This window comes from Struthio camelus, chromosome 27, assembly GCF_040807025.1.
Source record: "Struthio camelus isolate bStrCam1 chromosome 27, bStrCam1.hap1, whole genome shotgun sequence".
NCBI lineage: Eukaryota > Metazoa > Chordata > Aves > Struthioniformes > Struthionidae > Struthio > Struthio camelus.
This window is the reverse complement of record NC_090968.1, coordinates 1414253-1433766: the sequence shown is the minus strand read 5'-3', so window position 1 is coordinate 1433766 and position 19514 is coordinate 1414253. Positions and strand designations below refer to the sequence as shown.

General features: G+C 72.0%; 2 protein-coding genes across 5 annotated transcripts; one reads left to right on the top strand and one right to left on the bottom strand.

Moving 5' to 3' along the window:
* The first annotated feature begins 3001 nt into the window (after positions 1 to 3001).
* On the top strand, positions 3002 to 6793 carry MRPS24 (mitochondrial ribosomal protein S24). 2 transcript variants are annotated; one of them, XM_068920472.1, is made up of 4 exons: positions 3002 to 3067; positions 5975 to 6064; positions 6174 to 6285; positions 6397 to 6793. In XM_068920472.1, exons 1-4 carry the CDS (start codon positions 3035 to 3037, stop codon positions 6678 to 6680), a joined length of 519 nt encoding a protein of 172 aa, XP_068776573.1. In that variant the 5' UTR covers positions 3002 to 3034; the 3' UTR covers positions 6681 to 6793. The 2 variants fall into 2 exon arrangements, with proteins under 2 accessions (XP_068776573.1, XP_068776574.1); XM_068920473.1 differs by having other exon boundaries at positions 3030 to 3068; positions 5982 to 6064.
* A 158-nt stretch (positions 6794 to 6951) lies between these two features.
* NPC1L1 (NPC1 like intracellular cholesterol transporter 1) lies at positions 6952 to 18301 on the bottom strand. 3 transcript variants are annotated; one of them, XM_068920468.1, is made up of 19 exons: positions 18195 to 18301; positions 16442 to 17979; positions 15858 to 15958; positions 14672 to 14844; positions 14465 to 14593; positions 14169 to 14351; positions 13668 to 13782; positions 12815 to 12942; positions 12015 to 12152; positions 11257 to 11346; positions 10989 to 11179; positions 10779 to 10906; positions 10580 to 10700; positions 9855 to 9910; positions 9620 to 9770; positions 8051 to 8282; positions 7636 to 7693; positions 7344 to 7506; positions 6952 to 7207 (listed from the first exon to the last, which is right to left on the bottom strand). In XM_068920468.1, the coding sequence occupies exons 1-19, from the start codon at positions 18246 to 18248 to the stop codon at positions 6952 to 6954; spliced, it is 4005 nt and encodes a 1334-aa protein (XP_068776569.1). In that variant the 5' UTR covers positions 18249 to 18301. The 3 variants fall into 3 exon arrangements, with proteins under 3 accessions (XP_068776569.1, XP_068776570.1, XP_068776568.1); XM_068920469.1 differs by having other exon boundaries at positions 7009 to 7207; positions 7636 to 7749; XM_068920467.1 differs by having other exon boundaries at positions 7009 to 7207; positions 7636 to 7749; positions 9620 to 9910.
* Between the last annotated feature and the right edge of the window lie 1213 nt (positions 18302 to 19514).

Genomic DNA, 19514 nt, shown 5'->3' with positions numbered 1-19514 from the left:
GGGCGGGCGGGCGGCCTGCTGCGCACCCGGCGGCGCCGGGGCCTCCGCATTGCGGTCGGGCCGCCGTCCCTAGCGCCCGGCTCAGGGCCCGGTTTCGGTGCCCGGATCAGCGCCGGTCCCTAGTGCCCGCTCCCTGGATCGGGGCTGGTCCCCCGGGGGCCAGTTCCTGCATCAGGGTTGGTCCTCGGTGTCCAGTGCCCGGTTCAGGGCTGGGCCCTGGGCCCCCCGGCAGGGTCAGGCGCCAGTCGCTGGGGCCTGGATCAGGGCCTGTCCCCGCTCCCTGGATCGGAGCTGGTTGGCGGTGCCCAGATCAGGACTAGTGCCTGGTGCCCAGGTCTGGATCAGGGCTGGTCCTCAGTCTGCAGACCGCAGCCAGGCCCGTGTCCCTCGTCCCCACGTCAGGGCCACTGCCCGGGTCAGCCCCCGGTGCCCGGTCACCCCATCAAGGTCACCCCCAATTGCCAGATCTGAGCCAGCCCCAGTTTCCCATCCCCACGTCAGGGCCAGTCCCTGCTCCCCAGGTCGGGCCCAGGCCCCCGGTCCCGGGATGAGGACCAGCCCCGCTGCCACACGCGTGCCTGCGCCCCCTCGCACATGTGCGCACACCCCTGCACCCCTTGAGCACTGTCCGGTCCCCCCCCCGCCACCGTCACGCTCGGGGCCGCTCGCAGCGGCATCACACCCCGGGGGTGACCGGCAGGAAGCACGGCTCAGCGGGCAGAGCCGGGGCCGGGACGCCTGGGCTCCCGCCCAGGGGGCAGCAGGTTTACGCCGGGCCGGATGTCAGGGGGCTGAGCGGGGCTGGCTGGGCACCCGGACGCCTGGGTCCCTCGCTCCGCTTGCGGTCCCGGGCACGGCTCAGCGGGTCCCGGCTGGGGCATCGTGGGCCGGGGTTGGGGGGCTGAGGCCTGGCCCCGCTCACCGCCGCGTCCGGGGCAGAGTCCGGCCCGGCGTGCCTGCGTGCATGGCCCGGGCCGGTGACGCCGGCGCGGTGACCCGTGTGTCCTGTGCGCCCCGGATCCCGTGTGTCCCCTGTGCCTGGCCAGCCCCCCGCTCCCTCCAGGCTGGCGGGGGGGGTGTGTGTGTGGAAACTGAGGCAGGAGCCTCCCACAGACACCCTGGGCCGGGAACCCAGGCGTCCGGGCTCCTAGGTCCCATCCCTGTAATTAGCCCCCACCCCAACCGCAGCGGGGAAGGGGCCCAGGCGTCCGGGCCGCTCCTCTGCGGCGAGGCCGCCCCCTGGCGGTGAGAGCGGCGGCGGGGTTGGGGGGGACAGTTGCCTTGGGCACCGCTCACCCGCTGGATAAGACCATCTCGGGTGCAGCTCCCTATTGCACGGGTTGCCCAAGAAAGGTCCCCTGCGTCCTTTCCACGCAGACCCTGCTTGCGGGGGGCAGAGGTTGCCCAGCAAAGTGACGCAGAGCAGAAGGGCTGCGGAGCCCATTGTGCTGCCCTGGGACCACGGTGGGAGGGTTATGGGGTGGGCTCAGCGTGCCTGACTCCCCGTGCTGCCCACCGGGACCCCCAGCATCTTTGCTGCGGAGCTGCTGCCCAGCCAGCTGCCCCCCATGCTTGGGGCAGCTCCTGGAGGAGAGCAAACGGACGGGTCCAGCCAGGGAGAGCAAACGGACGGGTCGTCTCGCTTAGGAGACCGGCTCCGGGGGTGCAGCCGAAGGGCCCTTGGCATTGCACGAGTTCAGGTGCTGCAGAGCAGGGGAGGGCGCAGGACTCTGCCTCCCTGCCCGCACCCCCACGGGGCCGGCAGTGCCCATGTGCACGCGGTGGGGTGTGTGCACACCCTGTCGTGTGCACGTGCATGTGCTGCACTGCGGGTGCTGGTGCTGGGCGCGCTGCTGGGCAGATAGGCGATGTCATGTACAAGCAGCCCGTGGTGGGTAGGTGCGCTGTGTGGTGTCCATGGCCGTTATGCCCTTCTGTCCCGAAAGATCACTCTGGGATGGCACACGAGGTTCATAGCAGCACCGCCCTTTTTAATCCCGGCAGAAAAGTCCATCTCAGGTACAGGGTGGTCTCTCCTTCGCACGGCAGCACTTCCTAGGGCCTTCCCATGCGGTGCTCCAGGGGCGTCTTCTGCCCGGTGCTAGGGAGGCCGAAGGAGAGGTGCTCAGGGTCAGGTACAGGGAGAAGGCAGAGACATGGTGCGGGTATTCCCGGGTGTTCCTGGAGCTGCGGTGGGGTGTCCCCAAGGTCTCTGCAGTGCCATCCCAGCCCCGTGTCCCCAGCAGTGAGCAGGGCCCCCTCTTGCTTCCCTCTGCCCCCCATGGCACCCCTCCGCCCCCATTGCACCCCTCTGCCCCCAACCCCCCCCATGGCACCCTTTCGCCCCCATGGCACCCCTCTGCCTCCCATGGCCCCCATGGCACCCCTCTGCCCCCATTGCACCCCATTGCACCCCTCTGCCCCCAACCCCCCCCATGGCATCCCTCTGCCCCCATCGCACCCCCCTGCACCCCTCTGCCCCCCACGGCCCCCATGGCACCCCTCCACCCCCATCGCACCCCTCTGCCCCCCATGGCCCCCATCGCACCCCTCCACCCCCATGGCACCCCTCCACCCCCATCGCACCCCTCTGCCCCCCATGGCCCCCATCGCACCCCTCCACCCCCATGGCACCCCTCCACCCCCATGGCACCCCTCCACCCCCATCGCACCCCTCCGCCCCCATTGCACCCCTCTGCCCCCAACCCCCCCCATGGCACCCCTCTGCCCCCATCGCACCCCCCTGCACCCCTCTGCCCCCCATGGCACCCATCGCACCCCTCCACCCCCATCGCACCCCATCGCACCCCTCTGCCCCCCACGGCCCCCACGGCACCCCTCCGCCCCCATCTCATCCCCCTGCACGCCCCATCCCCACGGCCCCCTCCGGGCCGCCAGGGGGCGCCGCGCCCCGATGGCCCCGCCCCCGCCCATAGCCCCGCCCGTGGCCCCGCCCGGCCCCACCCCTGGCACCGCCCCCGCCCCCGCCTGGCCCCGCCCCCGCCTTGCCCCGCCCCCTCACGGGCCGAGTAAGATGGCGGCGCCCGTGGCGGCCCGGGCGCTGCGGGTGAGGCGCCGGGCGGGGGGCGAGAGGGGCACCGGCCATGGGGTGGGCGGCTGTGGGGGCTCCGGGGACACCGGGCATGGGGACATCGGGGGCCCGGGGTGCTTCGGAGAGGGGGGCCGTGGGGGGCGCCGGGGAGGGGGCCGTGAGGCCCGGGGCGTTTAGGGGAGGGGGCGTGGGGGACATGGGGGCCGGGGCGTTTAGGGGAGGGGGCTGTGGGGGACATGGGGGCCGGGGCGTTTAGGGGAGGGGGCATGGGGGACATGGGGGCCGGGGCGTTTAGGGGAGGAGGCGTGGGGGACATGGGGGCCGGGGCGTTTAGGGGAGGGGGCTGTGGGGGACATGGGGGCCGGGGCGTTTAGGGGAGGGGGCGTGGGGGACATGGGGGCCGGGGCGTTTAGGGGAGGGGGCGTGGGGGACATGGGGGCCGGGGCGTTTAGGGGAGGGGGCTGTGGGGGACATGGGGGCCGGGGCGTTTAGGGGAGGGGGCATGGGGGACATGGGGGCCGGGGCGTTTAGGGGAGGAGGCGTGGGGGACATGGGGGCCGGGGCGTTTAGGGGAGGGGGCTGTGGGGGACATGGGGGCCGGGGCGTTTAGGGGAGGGGGCGTGGGGGACATGGGGGCCGGGGCGTTTAGGGGAGGGGGCGTGGGGGACATGGGGGCCGGGGCGTTTAGGGGAGGGGGCTGTGGGGGACATGGGGGCCGGGGCGTTTAGGGGAGGGGGCTGTGGGGGACATGGGGGCCGGGGCGTTTAGGGGAGGGGGCTGTGGGGGACATGGGGGCCGGGGCGTTTAGGGGAGGGGGCTGTGGGGGACATGGGGGCCGGGGCGTTTAGGGGAGGGGGCTGTGGGGGACATGGGGGCCGGGGCGTTTAGGGGAGGGGGCTGTGGGGGACATGGGGGCCGGGGCGTTTAGGGGAGGGGGCTGTGGGGGACATGGGGGCCGGGGCGTTTAGGGGAGGGGGCTGTGGGGGACATGGGGGCCGGGGCGTTTAGGGGAGGGGGCTGTGGGGGACATGGGGGCCGGGGCGTTTAGGGGAGGGGGCTGTGGGGGACATGGGGGCCGGGGCGTTTAGGGGAGGGGGCTGTGGGGGACATGGGGGCCGGGGCGTTTAGGGGAGGGGGCTGTGGGGGACATGGGGGCCGGGGCGTTTAGGGGAGGGGGCTGTGGGGGACATGGGGGCCGGGGCGTTTAGGGGAGGGGGCTGTGGGGGACATGGGGGCCGGGGCGTTTAGGGGAGGGGGCTGTGGGGGACATGGGGGCCGGGGCGTTTAGGGGAGGGGGCTGTGGGGGACATGGGGGCCGGGGCGTTTAGGGGAGGGGGCTGTGGGGGACATGGGGGCCGGGGCGTTTAGGGGAGGGGGCTGTGGGGGACATGGGGGCCGGGGCGTTTAGGGGAGGGGGCTGTGGGGGACATGGGGGCCGGGGCGTTTAGGGGAGGGGGCTGTGGGGGACATGGGGGCCGGGGCATTTAGGGGAGGGGCCGTGGGGGACATGGGGGCCGGGGCGTTTAGGGGAGGGGCCGTGGGGGACATGGGGGCCGGGGCGTTTAGGGGAGGGGGCTGTGGGGGACATGGGGGCCGGGGCGTTTAGGGGAGGGGGCTGTGGGGGACATGGGGGCCGGGGCGTTTAGGGGAGGGGGCTGTGGGGGACATGGGGGCCGGGGCGTTTAGGGGAGGGGGCTGTGGGGGACATGGGGGCCGGGGCGTTTAGGGGAGGGGGCTGTGGGGCACATGGGGGCCGGGGCGTTTAGGGGAGGGGGCGTGGGGGGTGCTGGGCCTGAGGTGCTTTGGGGACAGGGGGCTCCGGGCCCCGGCTGCTTCGGGGATGGGGGGGCGCAAGGGGTGCTGGGGACGGGGAGGGGTCCTGGGGTGCTCCGGGGACGGGGGGTGCTGGGGACGGGGAGGGGGCCCGGGGCGCTCCGGGGACAGGGGCTTGGGGGGTGCTGGGGACAGGGGACGGGGAGGGGTCCCGGGCTGCCCCGGGGTCAGGGGGTGCTGGGGGCAGGGGAGGGGGCCCGGGCTGCCCCGGGGACGGGGGGTGCCGGGGGCGGGGGAGGGGGCCCGGGCTGCCCCGGGGACAGGGGGTGCTGGGGACGGGGGGTGCTGGGGACGGGGACGGGGCCCGGGCTGCCCCGGGGACGGGGGGTGCTGGGGGCAGGGGAGGGGGCCCGGGCTGCCCCGGGGTCGGGGGGTGCTGGGGACGGGGGAGGGGGCCCGGGCTGCCCCGGGGACGGGGGGTGCTGGGGACGGGGGAGGGGGCCCGGGCTGCCCCGGGGATGGGGGGTGCTGGGGACGGGGGGGTGCTGGGGGAGGGGGCCCGGGCTGCCCCAGGGTCGGGGGGTGCCGGGGGCAGGGGAGGGGGCCCGGGCTGCCCCGGGGTCGGGGGGTGCCGGGGGCAGGGGAGGGGGCCCGGGCTGCCCCGGGGTCGGGGGGTGCCGGGGGCGGGGGAGGGGGCCCGGGCTGCCCCGGGGTCGGGGGGTGCCGGGGGCGGGGGAGGGGGCCCGGGCTGCCCCGGGGACGGGGGGTGCCGGGGGCGGGGGAGGGGGCCCGGGCTGCCCCGGGGTCGGGGGGTGCCGGGGGCGGGGGAGGGGGCCCGGGCTGCCCCGGGGACGGGGGGTGCCGGGGGCGGGGGAGGGGGCCCGGGCTGCCCCGGGGACGGGGGGTGCCGGGGGCGGGGGAGGGGGCCCGGGCTGCCCCGGGGTCGGGGGGTGCCGGGGGCGGGGGAGGGGGCCCGGGCTGCCCCGGGGACGGGGGGTGCCGGGGGCGGGGGAGGGGGCCCGGGCTGCCCCGGGGTCGGGGGGTGCTGGGGACGGGGGAGGGGGCCCGGGCTGCCCCGGGGTCGGGGGGTGCTGGGGACAGGGGAGGGGGCCCGGGCTGCCCCTGCCTCACCCTTCCTGCCCTGTCCAGGCGGCGGCGGCGGCGACCTGGGGCCGCAGCTGCGGCAGCCCTGCCCTCGGCGCCCGCCGCCACCTCCACGCCAGCCCCGTCTGCCTCAAGGTACCGTCGGCGCCCGCCTGGCGCGGCCCCGGCCCCCCCGGCCCCGCTCGGCCGCCGGGGCCAGGGCAGCGCTGACGCCCCCGCCCCGCTTTGCTCCCCTCCCCGGCAGAGCCGAGCGGCCCGGGTGCGCGTGGGCAAAGGGGACAAGCCGGTGACCTACGAGAAGGCGCACGCCCCGCACTACATCGCCCACCGCAAGGGCTGGCTCTCCCTGCACACCGGTGAGCCGCCCCCGGCGTCCCCTCCCCTCCGTCGGCGTCGCCCCCGCGGGGCCGCGAGGAGGACCGCGCTCGCCCGGGGCTCCCCGCCGCCGACCCTCGCTCTGCCCGCAGGTAACCTGGACGGGGAAACCGGGGCGGCCGAGCGGACGGTGGAGGACGTTTTCCTGCGCAAGTTCCTCTACGGCACCTTCCCCGGCTGCCTGGCCAACGAGGTGGTGCTCAAGCGACGCGCCAACCTGCTGGTGGTGTGCCTGGTGGTGGTGCAGAGCCTGGCGCCCAGCAAGCTCTACTTCCTCGTCGGCTACGCCGAGACCCTCCTCTCCCACTTTTACAAGTGCCCCGTCCGCTTGGAGGTGCAAACGGTGCCCACCAAGGTCATCTACAAGTACCTCTAGCGTCCCTCGGTGCCACCTGGCCGCGGCGGGAGCTGCTGGGGACGGCGGGTGACGCGCCCGGGAGGGCGCTGAATGCCGCCGGAGCGGGGAATAAAAAGGTTTTGTGCCCCTGCTGGTGGTTCTTCGTGGTGGCGGACTGTCGGGGAGGACCCCGTCCCCCGTGATGCCCGCGTGTCCCTTGCTGCCCTGTCCCCACGATGTCCGTATCCCCCCCCCTCCATGCACCCCGTGCCCAGATCCCGTGACGTTTCAGAGCGGAAACGCAGCCGCTTCAGTACGCGCCCCCCCCCCCCCCCCGGCCCGTCCTGCTTAAACTCGGGTCTAAGTGTGAGAAAACGACTTTAAATAAAAGTGCAATAGAAAAAGCCGCGGTGGGCCAGCGCAGCGCCCGCGGGTGGGGGCCACCGGCGCTCAGTGTCGCCTGGGGGCCGGGGCCGTGTCCTCGAAGCAGCCGTTGTCGAGGCCCTGCCCCGCGCTCTGCTCCTTGCTCGCACTGGGGGTGGCCGCGGGCACCCGAGGGCTGGGTCCTGCGGGGAGAAGAGGACAGTGCCAGGCTGCACCCGACGCCGGGGACCCGCGTGGGTCCTGGTGACGCCCATGGGGGTCATTGGGGCCGCAAGGGGCCGCAGGCGTGATGGCAGGCGGCTCCCCGCGGTGCCTTACCCATGTAGCTGAGCAGGACGGGGAGGAAGATGAGGCCGTGCGCCAGGCCGGTGAGGGTGATGATGAGGTTGAGGCGGAAGAAGAAGATCTGGATGAGCTGGGCCTTGGCGAAGGCCAACACCACGATGCCCGGCAGGTTGGTCATGGCCACGCCAGCCACCACCTGCGCCGGGGACAAGGTCAGCTGCGGCAGGGCCGTGCCACCCTGCCCCACGCGTCGCCCTGCATGGCGCTCCCTGGGAGCCGGGCCACCCTGAAGGGTGTCCCCATGGCCAGGCCACCCCGTGCCCACCTTGCTGCCCATGTTGACGGTGGCCTCGGCTGCCCGCTCCACGCGGCTGGGCTTGGTGCTGCGGGTGAAGGCGCATGTGAGGTGGGACACAAACTCCACTGAGATGCCCACGGCCTGTGGGGACGGGGTGGTCACCAAGGTGGCACCCATAAGTGCTCCCCGGGCTGGCGCGGCTGGGGTGGGGGAGTAGGTGGGTGCCCATCCTGTGTCTGTGCACCCTGCGTGACTCAGTCCTCCCTGTGCCGCCCTGAGTGCCCCAGGCCCCAATGTCCCCATGCCACCTTGCGTGTCCCAAGCCCTCGTGCCACCCATGCCACTGTGTCACCCCCCCCCCCGGTGACCCTGTGCCCATGCACCCCACGTGCCTCTGTGCCACCCCCCTGTCCCCAGGTCCCCGTGCCACCCCGCCCCGCACCGCGACCAGGTTGATGAGGGCCACGGCGTTGTAGGGGATGCCCCAGAGGGTCATGGCGCCCACGGTGTCCACGAGGATCATGACGAGGGTGACGAGGGTGGCGGCGCTGGAGCGCAGGTCCATGCCCAGCAGCACGAAGGAGACGCCGAAGGTGGGCACCAGGCACACGGTCAGCGTGAAGAGCCCCTCGAACACCACGCTCAGGTACTGCTCGTAGTACACGTACGTCACCCTGCGAGGGAGCGTCAGCGCCGCGCCGGCACCCGCAGGGGCGCCCGGCCCACTTGGGCACCCCTAACCGGGTACTGGCGTGCCCGCCCTGACCCCCAGCTGGGCACCCCCTAACTGGGCACCTTCGCTGACCCCAGCTGGACACCCCTCACTGGGCACTGGGTACCCACGCTGACCCCAGCCATATACCCTGTAACCGGGCACCCCCCCCCAACCAGGCACCCCTAACAAGCACCCACACCAACCCCAGCCAGGCACCCCTAACCAGGAACCGGGGTGCCCACCCTGACCCTGGCTGGGCACCCCTAACCTAGCACCCATGCTAAGCTCCAACCGGGTATCCCAAACCAGGCACCCATGCTGAACCCCAACCTGGCACCCCCCCCAACCAAGCACCCATGCTGAACCCCAACCTGGCACCCATGCTGAACCCCAACCAGGTACCCCAAACCAGGCACCCATGCTGAACCCCAACCGGGCACCCATGCTGAACCCCAACCGGGTACCCCAAACCAGGCACCCATGCTGAACCCCAACCTGGCACCCCCCCAACCAAGCACCCATGCTGAACCCCAACCTGGCACCCATGCTGAACCCCAGCTGAGCACCCCTAACCTGGCACCCATGCTGAACCCCAACCTGGCACCCATGCTGAACCCCAACCGTGTACCCCAAACCAGGCACCCATGCTGATCCCCAACCTGGCACCCCCCTAACCAAGCACCCATGCTGAACCCCAACCTGGCACCCCCCCCAACCAAGCACCCATGCTGAACCCCAACCGGGTACCCCAAACCAGGCACCCATGCTGATCCCCAACCTGGCACCCCCCTAACCAAGCACCCACGCTAAACCTCAACCGGGTACCCCAAAACAAACACCCTCCCTAACCAAGCACCCATGCTGAACCCCAACCTGGCACCCATGCTGAACCCCAACCAGGTACCCCAAACCAGGCACCCATGCTGAACCCCAACCGGGCACCCATGCTGAACCCCAGCTGAGCACCCCAAACCAGGCACCCATGCTGAACCCCAACCTGGCACCCATGCTGAACCCCAACCGGGTACCCCAAACCAGGCACCCATGCTGAACCCCAACCTGGCACCCATGCTGAACCCCAACCTGGCACCCCCCTAACGAAGCACCCACGCTAAACCTCAACCAGGTACCCCAAAACAAACACCCTCCCTAACCAAGCACCCATGCTGAACCCCAACCTGGCACCTATGCTAAACCCCCAACTGGGCACCTCTACCCAAGCACCCAAGCTGAACCCCAAACCGGGCACCCACGCTCATCCCGACCGGGCGCCCCGCGGGGGCGGCGGGCGCTTACGTGTAGGGGAAGACGCGGAAGTCGGGGGGGGTGCCGGGCACCTGGCGCAGGGTGGCCGTGATGTTGTCGGCCAGCTTGCGGGCCGCCCGCAGCGCCTCCGTGTACTCCTGCGAGTTGGTCAGCGGCCGGTGGTACGCCATGAACCGCGAGGCTGCCGGGAGGGTGCCGGGCTCAGGCGGGCACCCATGGGTGCCCTGGCCTTCGCCCACCCCCCCCACCCCCACCCCAAACTCACCCACGATGGTGCCGTTGGGGTCCATCTTCACCGAGGTGTCGTAGGCACCCAGGCCGCTGCAGGTGCAGGGGGAGCGGGTGAGGGTGGGCACCCCTGGGGGTGCCCAAAAATCTGTGCCCATGGGCATGCACCCAAAATACTTGTGCCGTGTGCAGGCGCCCAAGTAGCCTTGCCCGTGTGTGCACGTGCCCATCTGCATCTGCCCAAATGGCCTGTGCCCGTGTGTGTGCGCACCCCTGTGCCTGCACCCATGTGTGCGTGCCCGAGTCCCTGTGCCCATGTGTGTGCACCCATGTGCTGCACCCAGGCGTGTGTGCCCACGTGTGCACCCCTGTGCCTGCACCCATGTGTGCGTGCCCGAGTCCCCGTGCCCACGTGTGTGCACCCCTGTGCCTGCACCCATGCGTGCGTGCCCGAGTCCCCATGCCCACGTGTGTGCACCCCTGTGCTGCACCCAGGCGTGTGTGCCCACGTGTGCACCCATGTGCCTGCACCCATGCGTGTGTGCCCGAGTCCCCGTGCCCACGTGTGTGCACCCCTGTGCTGCACCCAGGCGTGTGTGCCCAAAACACTCGTGCCCATTTGCTGGGCCCGTTGGCACGTGCCCGTGTGCAGGCACCTGAGTCCCTGCGCCCACGTGCCCACCCGCCCCTGCCCCTAGGCGCCCCGCAGACCCCCTCCCCGCCGCCCGTGCACCCGCGGGACCCGCGGCGGGTGCCGCCTACCCCTTGGGGCACTGCAGCGTGGGCTGGTCGTAGAGGAACCAGGGCAGGAAGCGCTCGAACTCGTCCACCGTGGGCCGCCGCGACGTGTTGAGGCACTTGCCCAGCAGGCAGCTGAGGGCGTCTGCGGGCAGCGCTGCGGCTCAGGCGCTGCCCGCACCCTAGGGTGGCCCCCGGCCCCCCGACCCGGCGCCCCGCTCACCGCTGGTGGAAGGGCAAAACTCGCCCTGCTGCGACCCGAACTGATGCACCCGGCAGCAGCGCCCCGTAGGGTTGAGCCAGTCGAGGAAATCGTCCACCCACGACGTGGCCGGGATGGCCAAGAAGGACCTGGAGATGGAGGAACGAGAAGATGCCGGGACCCCGGGCGCCCGCTGCACCCGCTGCCACCCGCTGCACCCGCCCCACTCACACGTCCGGGAAGCGGGTGGCGTACTCGATCTTCTGGGTGAGCGAGTCGGCGTCGCAGCCGGCGCTCGAGCAGACGGCGTTGGTGCCGGCCGCCGAGGAGAAGTTGTAGCCGCTGGTGGTGACGAAGTAGGTGGGCACCCCCACGGCCAGGTACTTGTTGAGGGCGGCGAAGTACTCCAGCATGTAGGAGTCCTGCGGGCAGCCGTCAGCCGCCGGGCGCCCGCGGGCGTCGCGCCCGCCCGCCCCGCGCGCCCCCGCCGCGCGCCCACCTTGGGCATGGCCAGCTCCTGGTCCAGCCCCACGGACACCTGCAGCGTGAGGTAGAGTCCGGCGCAGGCCACGAAGAGGAAGAGCAGCATCTGGTTTTTTGGGTGGGGGGGGGGCAAGCCGGCGTTAAGGGGCACCCCGGCACCTGCTCCAGGGTGCTGGCAGACTCCCCCCATCGGTGCCACCGGCCAAGAGCCTCTGGGTGCCCACATGCTCCCCCCCCACCACCCAGCACCCCAAAGTCACCTTTGAGCCTGAGCCGAGCACCTCAGGGTGCCCCCCATGTTTCCCCCACCCCTAGGCCACCCCCTAGTCCTCCAGGACCTCCCCAGGACCCCCCCAGTCCCCCAAGCCCTCCCTAGACCCCCCAGAACCTCCCTAGACCCCCCAGGACCCCCCAGTCCCGCAGGACCCCCCCAGTCCCCCAGGACCGCCCAAGACCCTTCCAGGACCTCCCTACACCTCCCCAGGACCTCCCCAGTCCCCCCAGAACCTCCCTAGACCCCCCAGGACCCCCCCAGTCCCCCAGGACCTCCCAGACCCCCCAGAACCTCCCTAGACCCCCCAGGACCCCTCAAGACCCCCTAGGACCCCTTCCAGGACCCCCAGGACACTCTCAGTCTCCCAGGACCCCCTCAGACCCCCCCAGGACCTCTCTAGACCCCCCAGGACCCCCCCAGTCCCCCAAGGAACCCCCCCAGGTCCCTATGTTCCCCCTGCACCCCCAGCCCCCCTAGTACCCCCCCAGCCCCCGGCTCACCACGAGGGGCCGGGTGACGCGGTGCAGCAGCAGGGGCGCGTAGTAGCGGTGCATGAGCGGGCGCAGCACCCCGGTGCCCGGCCCCCCGGGCGCCCCCTTCTCCAGCCCCCGGCAGCAGCACACGTCGAAGCGGGCGGCCTGCGGGCACGGCGGGGCCGTGGGCACCCCGTGCCCACCCTGGGCCCCCTCCTGCCCCCGGGGTGCCCCATGCCCATCCCGGGCCCCCTCCTGCCCCTGGGGTGCCCCACGCCCACCCTGGGCACCCCCTGCCTCAGGGGCACCCCATACCCACCCCGAGCCCTCCCTGGGCACCCTCCTTCCCTGGGGCACCCCATGCCCACCCTGAGCCCTCCCTGGGCACCCTCCTTCCCTGGGGCACCCATGCGCAGCCCATGCCCACCCTGAGCACCCTTCTGCCCCGTGGCACCTTGTGCCCACCCTGGGCCCCCTCCTGCCCCTGGGGTGCCCCCTGCCCACCCCGGGTCCCCTCCTGCCCCCAGGATGCCCTGTGCCCATCCTGGGCACCCCCCACCTCAGGGGCACCCTGTGCCCACCCCGAGCCCACCCTGGGCACCCTCCTGCCCCAGGACACCCGGTGCCCACCCAGGCCCTCCCCAGCTCAGGAGCACCCATGCCCACCCTGGACACCTTCCTGCCCCAGGGTGCCCTGTGCCCACCCTGGTCACCCTCCTGCCCCATGGCACCTGGTGCCCACCCTGGGCACCCTCCTGCCCCAGGGGCACCCCACGCCCACCCTGTGCCCACCCCAGCAGCCCAGACCCTCCCCCGGGCGCAGGTACCTCCTGCCGGCGGGCGTCGAGGGCCAACAGGGCCACGAAGCCCGAAATCTGGAGGAGGAAGTCGAAGGCGATGGCCACGGCCGCGGTGAGGGCGAAGGTGCGGACGGCGGGCATGGAGGAGAGGGAGCCTGCGGGCACCGGGCCGTGAGCGCTGGGCCTGACCCCGTGCTCAGGTGTGCACCGTGCCCATGTCCCTGTGCTCACCATGTCCCCGTGCCTGTGGTGTGCACCATCCCCACTGTGCCCCCGTGCACCTTGTGTCCCCATGCCCATGGTGGGCACCATGCACCTTGTGTCCCTGTGCCCGTGACATGCACCATGCCCATCTCGTGCACCGTGCCTGTCATGTCTCCGTGCCCATCTTGTCCTCATGCCCATGGTGTGCACCATGCCCACCCTGTTCCCATGCCCGCTGTGTCCCCATGGTGTGCACCGTGCCCACCCTGTTCCCGTGCCCGCTGTGTCCCCATGTCCATGGCATGCGCCATGCCCATCATGTGCACCGTGCCCATCGCATCCGCGTGCCTGCAGCGCCCCATCCCCATGCGGGTCTTGTGCACCGTGCCCATCACGTCCCCATCCTCAAGCTGTGCACCATGCCCATTGCGTCTCCGTGCCCATCATGTCCCCGTGCCCACCGTGTCCCCACGCCCATGGCATGCGCCATGCCCATCATGTGCACCATGCCCATCGCGTCCCCGTGCCCACCATGTCCCCATGCCCGTGGCATGCGCCATGCCCATCATGTGCACCATACCCATCGCATCCCCGTGCCCATCATGTCCCCGTGCCCACCGTGTCCCCACGCCCATGGCATGCACCGTGCCCACCGTGTCCCCGTGCCCGGGCTCACCCAGGAGGAAGCAGATGACCTCGGAGAGGCTGCACAGCAGCATGCTGGGTGCCACCTGCCCCAGCACCCGCCCGATGTGCTGCTCCCGCGTCTCGCCCGGCTCCCGCACCGACTGCTGCTGGGCCACGGTGGTGAGGCCAGGTGCCAGCACTGGGCACCCACTGCCCCGGGGGGTGCACGGGCTGCCCCGCGGGCACCCATCGGCCAGCCTGGGGTGCTGCTCTCATGCCCAGTGGGGTCTTCTGTGCCCCCCCGGGACCCCCATGCCCAAGCGTCCCCCATGGCCACGTGCCACCTGGGGACTCCCATGCCCAGCTGCACCCCCACACTCCATAGGGACCCCCATGAGGACTCCATGCCCAGTCATCCCTACATGCCCCACGGGGGTCCCTGTGCCCCCATCCACCCATGCCCACGTGCCCCATGGGGACACCGATACCCAGCCGTGCCCCCCATGCCCGGCGCCCCGTGGGGGTCCCCGCGCCCGGCCCTGCCGCCCACCTGGTACTCCTGCACGAAGATGAAGATGTTGTCGGCGCCCACGGCCAGCACGAGGAAGGGCACCACCTCGAGGATGATGAGGGACGAGGGCAGCCCCATGAAGGCCAGGCAGCCCATGGAGGCGAAGACGGCGCCCAGCACCACGGCGATGCCCCCCAGCGCCAGCGTCACCTTGGACTCCACCTGCGGGCAGGGCCGTGGCACCCGCTTAGGGCCCGCCGGGCACCCTTGGGTGCTCCCCCACCTCCGGCACCCGAGGACGGGAGGGAGCAGGAGGGGGGACGGAGGCGCCTTACCAGGACGCGGCGCCAGGCCGTGTACTCGCCCAGCGCCACGGCCACGTAGGCGAAGACGACGAGGTAGCTGATGGCGAAGATGGGCACGTCCTCGCCCGTGGTGCGGTTGATCTCGTCCTCCAGCGAGCGCTGTGGGCACAAGGGCGGCTGAGCGCCCGGCGGCGCCCCCCCACCCCGTGCCCGCGGCGGCGGCGGGCACCCGCTTACCTCGGCCATGAAGGCCACGGAGAGGTTGGGGCCGTGGGTGCGCTGGAAGTCGCGGACGATGGCGAGGAAGCGCTCCTCCCAGCGCAGCACCCACTCGAAGCGGGCGTCGTCGCGCGGGAAGTTGTTGAGCGAGTAGGTGACGATGAGCGCCTCGGCCTCCGTGTACTCGGAGCCTGCGGGCACGGCCGTCAGCGCCCGCCCGCGGCCCCCGGGGCGGCAGCGCCCGTGCCGGTGATGCACGTGGCACCCATGCCGGCCATGCATGCAGCACCCGTGCTGGCGATGCACATGCATCCACGCTGGTGATGCAGGCAGCACCCATGCCAGTGATGCATATGACACCCATGCCAGTGATTCATGCAGCACCCATGCTGGCGATGCACATGACACCCACGCCAGTGATGCATATGACACCCATGCCAGTGATTCATGCAGCACCCATGCTGGCGATGCACATGACACCCACGCCAGTGATTCATGCAGCACCCATGCTGGCGATGCACGACACCCACGCCGGTGATTCATGCAGCACCCATGCTGGTGATGCACGACACCCACGCTGGTGATTCATGCAGCACCCATGCTGGCGATGCACATGACACCCATGCCGGTGATTCATGCAGCACCCATGCTGGCGATGCACGACACCCACGCTGGTGATTCATGCAGCACCCATGCTGGTGATGCACATGACACCCATGCTGGTGATTCATGCAGTACCCGTGCTGGCGATGGCGATGCATGCAGCACCCATGCCAGCAATGCATGCAGCACATATGCTGGTGATGCAGGCAGCACCCATGCCAGTGATGCACGTGGCAGCCGTGGCAATGATACCCGTGGTGCCCATGGGAGCAATGTGTGCAGCACCCGTAGTGGCGATGCATGTGGTACCCACAGCAGCAATGTGCAGGGTGCCCGCGCCAGCGATGCCTGCAGCACTTGTGGCAGCGAGGCACATGGCACCCGTGCCAGTGGTGCCCAAGGCACCTAAGGCAGTGATGCCCATAGCACCCATGCCAAGAATATCCACAGCACCCATGGTGGTACCACATGCGGCACCCGTGACAGCGATGCACGAGGCGCCCATGCCAGTGATGCCCGTGGCACCTGTGGCAGTGATGCCCACAGCACCCATGCCCACGGTTTCCCTGCCCACCGGGGTGCCAGCGGGCACCCGGCTCACCTGGGTACCCGCCGAAGGTGAGGAAGGGGAAGACGGGCCCGCCATACTCAGCCATGCAGCTCAGCTCCAGTGCCGTGATGTCCTTGAAGGAGAGCGGCGAGCTGGTGCGGACACAGGCGCCGGGTGAGCGGGCAGCCGTGCCCTCCGGCCGCGGTGCCCATCCCGACCCCATGGCGCCCGCGCCCAGGGTGCTGGGATGGGTCCCGCACCCTGCCCCATGGAGGTACCACCCTGGCTTGGCCACCCACAATCCCACCGCCCGGGGTCTCCCGGGCCCCCACCGTGCCCTGTACCCTGCCCCACGCAGGGCATCACCCAACCCCGCCGCCCGGGGTCCCTTGGGCACCCTGCCCCACGCAGGGCATCACCCAACCCCGCCGCCCGGGGTCCCTTGGGCACCCTGCCCCACGCAGGGCATCACCCAACCCCGCCGCCCGGGGTCCCTTGGGCACCCTGCCCCACGCAGGCATCACCCTGGCTTGGCCACCTGCAGCCCCACAGCCCGGTGTCCCCTGGGCACCCACCGTGCCCAGCGCGGGCACCCGACCCCCTCCAAACAGCCCCCCCCCGGGGGCGCCACCCACTTGACGCAGTAGAGGAGATGGTCGCGCCAGTCGACGGTGCCCGTCCTCTTGCCCGCGGTCTGGGTGGCGGTCATGGCCAGGCGGGTGCCGTTGTTCTGGAAGTACTGGGTGACGCTGGTGACGCAGCAGTCGGCCAGGCTGGCGTTGGCCGGGTTCAGGGGGGCGTAGCAGACGTCGCGCAGCGTCACCTCCCGGCCCGCCGCCTCCACCCACACGGCCGCCGCCGCCAGCCGCTCCTGCAGCTCCAGCAGCGCCCGCAGCACCTCGTCCGCCAGCACCCCGCTGAAGTTCTTGGCGCCCAGCAGCACCGAGTCGTAGGTGGCCGCCAGGCGCCCCGGCGCCCGCACGATCACCTGGTTGGAGCGCAGGAAAGGCCCGAAGTTGGCGTCGTAAAACGCCTTCTCCTGCCGCGCTTGGCTCTCGGGCGCCGACCACAGCTCCACGGGGTCCGTCACCAGGCGCAGGGTGGCCATGCCCGTGGCCAGGGCGCCCGCCGCCGCCGCCGCCACCGCCAGCACCGCCGCCGGGTGCCGGGCCACCAGGGTGCCCCATTTGCCGAAAGCGCCCGCCAGCGCCACGTGGGTGACGCGGCCGAGACAGGCGGCGCAACCCGACGCCCGCCGCCGCGTCCCCGGCCCCGGCCGCTTCCGCCGCACGCAGCGTCGCGCCGCCGCGCCGGTGCCGAAGAGGAGGACGAGGAAGGCGAAGAGCAGGCAGCAGAGGACCAGGGCGCCGTCGGCGGCGCCCAAGCGGAAAGGGGGCCGGGGACCCGGCGGCGCCGGCACGGCGGGGCAGGATTCGGCGCAGTCCTGGCAGGAGCAGGGCTCGCCGGCGGCGTCCAGCGGCTCGCTGCAGGGCCAGGCGCGGCCGCTCAGCGGCTCCAGGTCGCCGCCGGGCCGGGTGCCGTTGGGCACCAGCTGGAAGTCGATCTGCAGCGGGGCCAAGCCGTTGCTTTTGTCGCCTTGGAAGTCGAGCCAGCGCTGCGCCGTGCACAGCTTGGCCCCGTAGCGCCCGCACATGGCGTCGATGGCGTAGCCGCCCGTGCTGGGCAGCCGCACGCCCTGGCACGAGGCGAAGGCGGCTTCGGCGAAAGCCTGGTCGTAAAAACACTGGTACTCGAGGACGGCGAGCTGGCTGAGGCCCGGCACCAGCGTGACGTTGGCCACGCGGGTGACGTTGGTGAAGAGGCTCTGGTCGGGGCTGCAGATGTTGCGGCAGTAGATGTTGGCGAAGTTCCTGGCGCAGGCCGGGCAGCGGGCCAGCACGGCGCTCGAGAGCGCCACGCTGAGCTGCAGGGAGTTGAGCTGCGCCAGCGAGCAGCACACCAAGGTGTCGTTGGCGCTGCCGCCCGCCACCAGCTCGGGGCACACGGCTCGCAGCTGGGCCAGCAGCGCTGGCGTGGCCGGCCGCGCCGGCGTGTTGGACAGGCAGGGCACCTTGGAGGGCACCAGCGAGACGTTCACCTCCGGGTTCTTGCCGCACTCGCCGTAGAAAGCGCAGTAGCCGGCGCGGTGCACGGGCGTCAGCGTCGGCGCGGCCTGCGGCGGCGGCACGGAGGGCGCCTGGCACCGGTGGCACCCGCCCGTTCGGCCACCCCCAGCCTCTCCGAACGGACCCTCCGGTTTGGTCCCCGGGGCGGGTGCAACCTCGCTTCACCCTCCCTCCCCTCCGCCGCCCCGATCCCGTCCCCTCCGGCTTGGCATCGCCGCGATTTCGGCCACCCTGACCACCCCCCCCAACCCAAGGCACCTACCAGCACCAGGAGGGTGCCGAGCACGGCGCCGGCGAGCGCGAGGGATCCCGGCATCGCGGGCGGCGGGAAGAGGCCGGCCGTGCCTGGCTCCTGCCAGACCCCGTATCCCCCGGGGCGGCTTCTCACCCGTGAGGTCTTTTGGACTGACGGCGCTCAAGCCAATCAGCCCGCGCCCGAGCTGTAAATCCCTTGTGATCATTAACCGGCCCGACTGATACCCGCCGTCAGCCCACGCAGCCCCGGCGGGGAGGCGCCCGGACGCCTGGGTCCCATCCGTTCCCCCCCCTCCTCCCCGCCACCGGCGACTTTCCCACGGGCGCTTTGAGCTGGCGACGGCGGCGAAGGGGTCGCGGGGCATCGCGCCCCGGATCGGGGGGCGGCACGGCGCCGCGCGGGCCCAGAGCTGCCCGGCGGCAGCGCTTGTCGGTGCTCGTCCCCGGTGCGCCGCGCAGCCTGGTGGCACTGCCACCCCCGGCCTCTCGGCGAGGCCCGTTTTGAGCGGGAGACGGGGAGTTTTGTGCCCGTAGCGGCGTGGGGAGGAGGCACGGCTGTGCCCACCCAGAACACCCCAGCCGGGTGCCCTGCAGGTGCAAGATTAGCAGAGAAAACCCCAGGGGAAGCCAGAAACAGAGTGGCGATACCAGCCGTGGGAAACGTTTTCTCCTCCTGCCTGCCAGCCTGGCACGACTGGCACTGGGGTCAGGGGTGCCTGGCACCCCTGGAGCTCCCCAGCCATGCCCACGGCGTGTGCCAGGCCACCAGGAGCGAGCGGGAAGAGAACCGGGCTCCCTTCCTGCCGTGTGGGCAATAAAACCTTTCCAGTAATGGGAGCAGGGCCACCGGGGCCGCTGTGCCTGCAGGGAGGGCAGAGGGATGCCAGTCCCGGAGCCCTCTGGCCCGTGCGGGTGCTGGGAAGGGTTCAGGGTCCCAGGGCGGCCTTGGAGAAGAGCTGCGGCCCCGATAAGGCACTGGAGCGGGCGATAGGGGCGCCCCGAGCGATAACGCCGACAGCGGGAGCAGGCACCGCACCTGCTGCACACGCCACAGGGCAGGGCTTGGCACCGCGCGGGGCACGAACCTGGGCACCCGGCTGAGCCAGGCCAAGTGAGCAGCACGCAAACAAGATACCCCGGAGGATGAGCCTGTGCCACCCAGGTGACACCCAAGCTGCTGGGGATAGGCGGGTGCGGTGCCAGCGCCGGGGATGGCTGCTCCATGGTGAGATAGGAGCGCAGAGCCAGGTTATGGGGTGGCAATGCCCACGTCTGCGCTGGCACAGAGGCAGCAGGCGCCTAAAAAGAGGCCAGGAAGCCCCCCGAG

What these genes read in the sequence shown, in the direction of transcription:
- MRPS24 (XM_068920472.1), top strand. Translation starts at nt 3,035, where the DNA reads ATGGCGGCGCCCGTGGCGGCCCGGGCGCTGCGG. An exon ending in TGGCGGCCCGGGCGCTGCGG is followed by an intron (nt 3,068 to 5,974) that starts GTGAGGCGCCGG and finishes TGCCCTGTCCAG; the next exon opens with GCGGCGGCGGCGGCGACCTG. An exon ending in CCAGCCCCGTCTGCCTCAAG is followed by an intron (nt 6,065 to 6,173) that starts GTACCGTCGGCG and finishes CCTCCCCGGCAG; the next exon opens with AGCCGAGCGGCCCGGGTGCG.
- NPC1L1 (XM_068920468.1), bottom strand. Translation starts at nt 18,248, where the DNA reads ATGCCGGGATCCCTCGCGCTCGCCGGCGCCGTGCTCGGCACCCTCCTG. An exon ending in TCGACGCCCGCCGGCAGGAG is followed by an intron (nt 12,153 to 12,814) that starts GTACCTGCGCCC and finishes CCGTGCCCGCAG; the next exon opens with GCCGCCCGCTTCGACGTGTG. An exon ending in ACGCTGCAGTGCCCCAAGGG is followed by an intron (nt 9,911 to 10,579) that starts GTAGGCGGCACC and finishes CTGCACCTGCAG; the next exon opens with CGGCCTGGGTGCCTACGACA.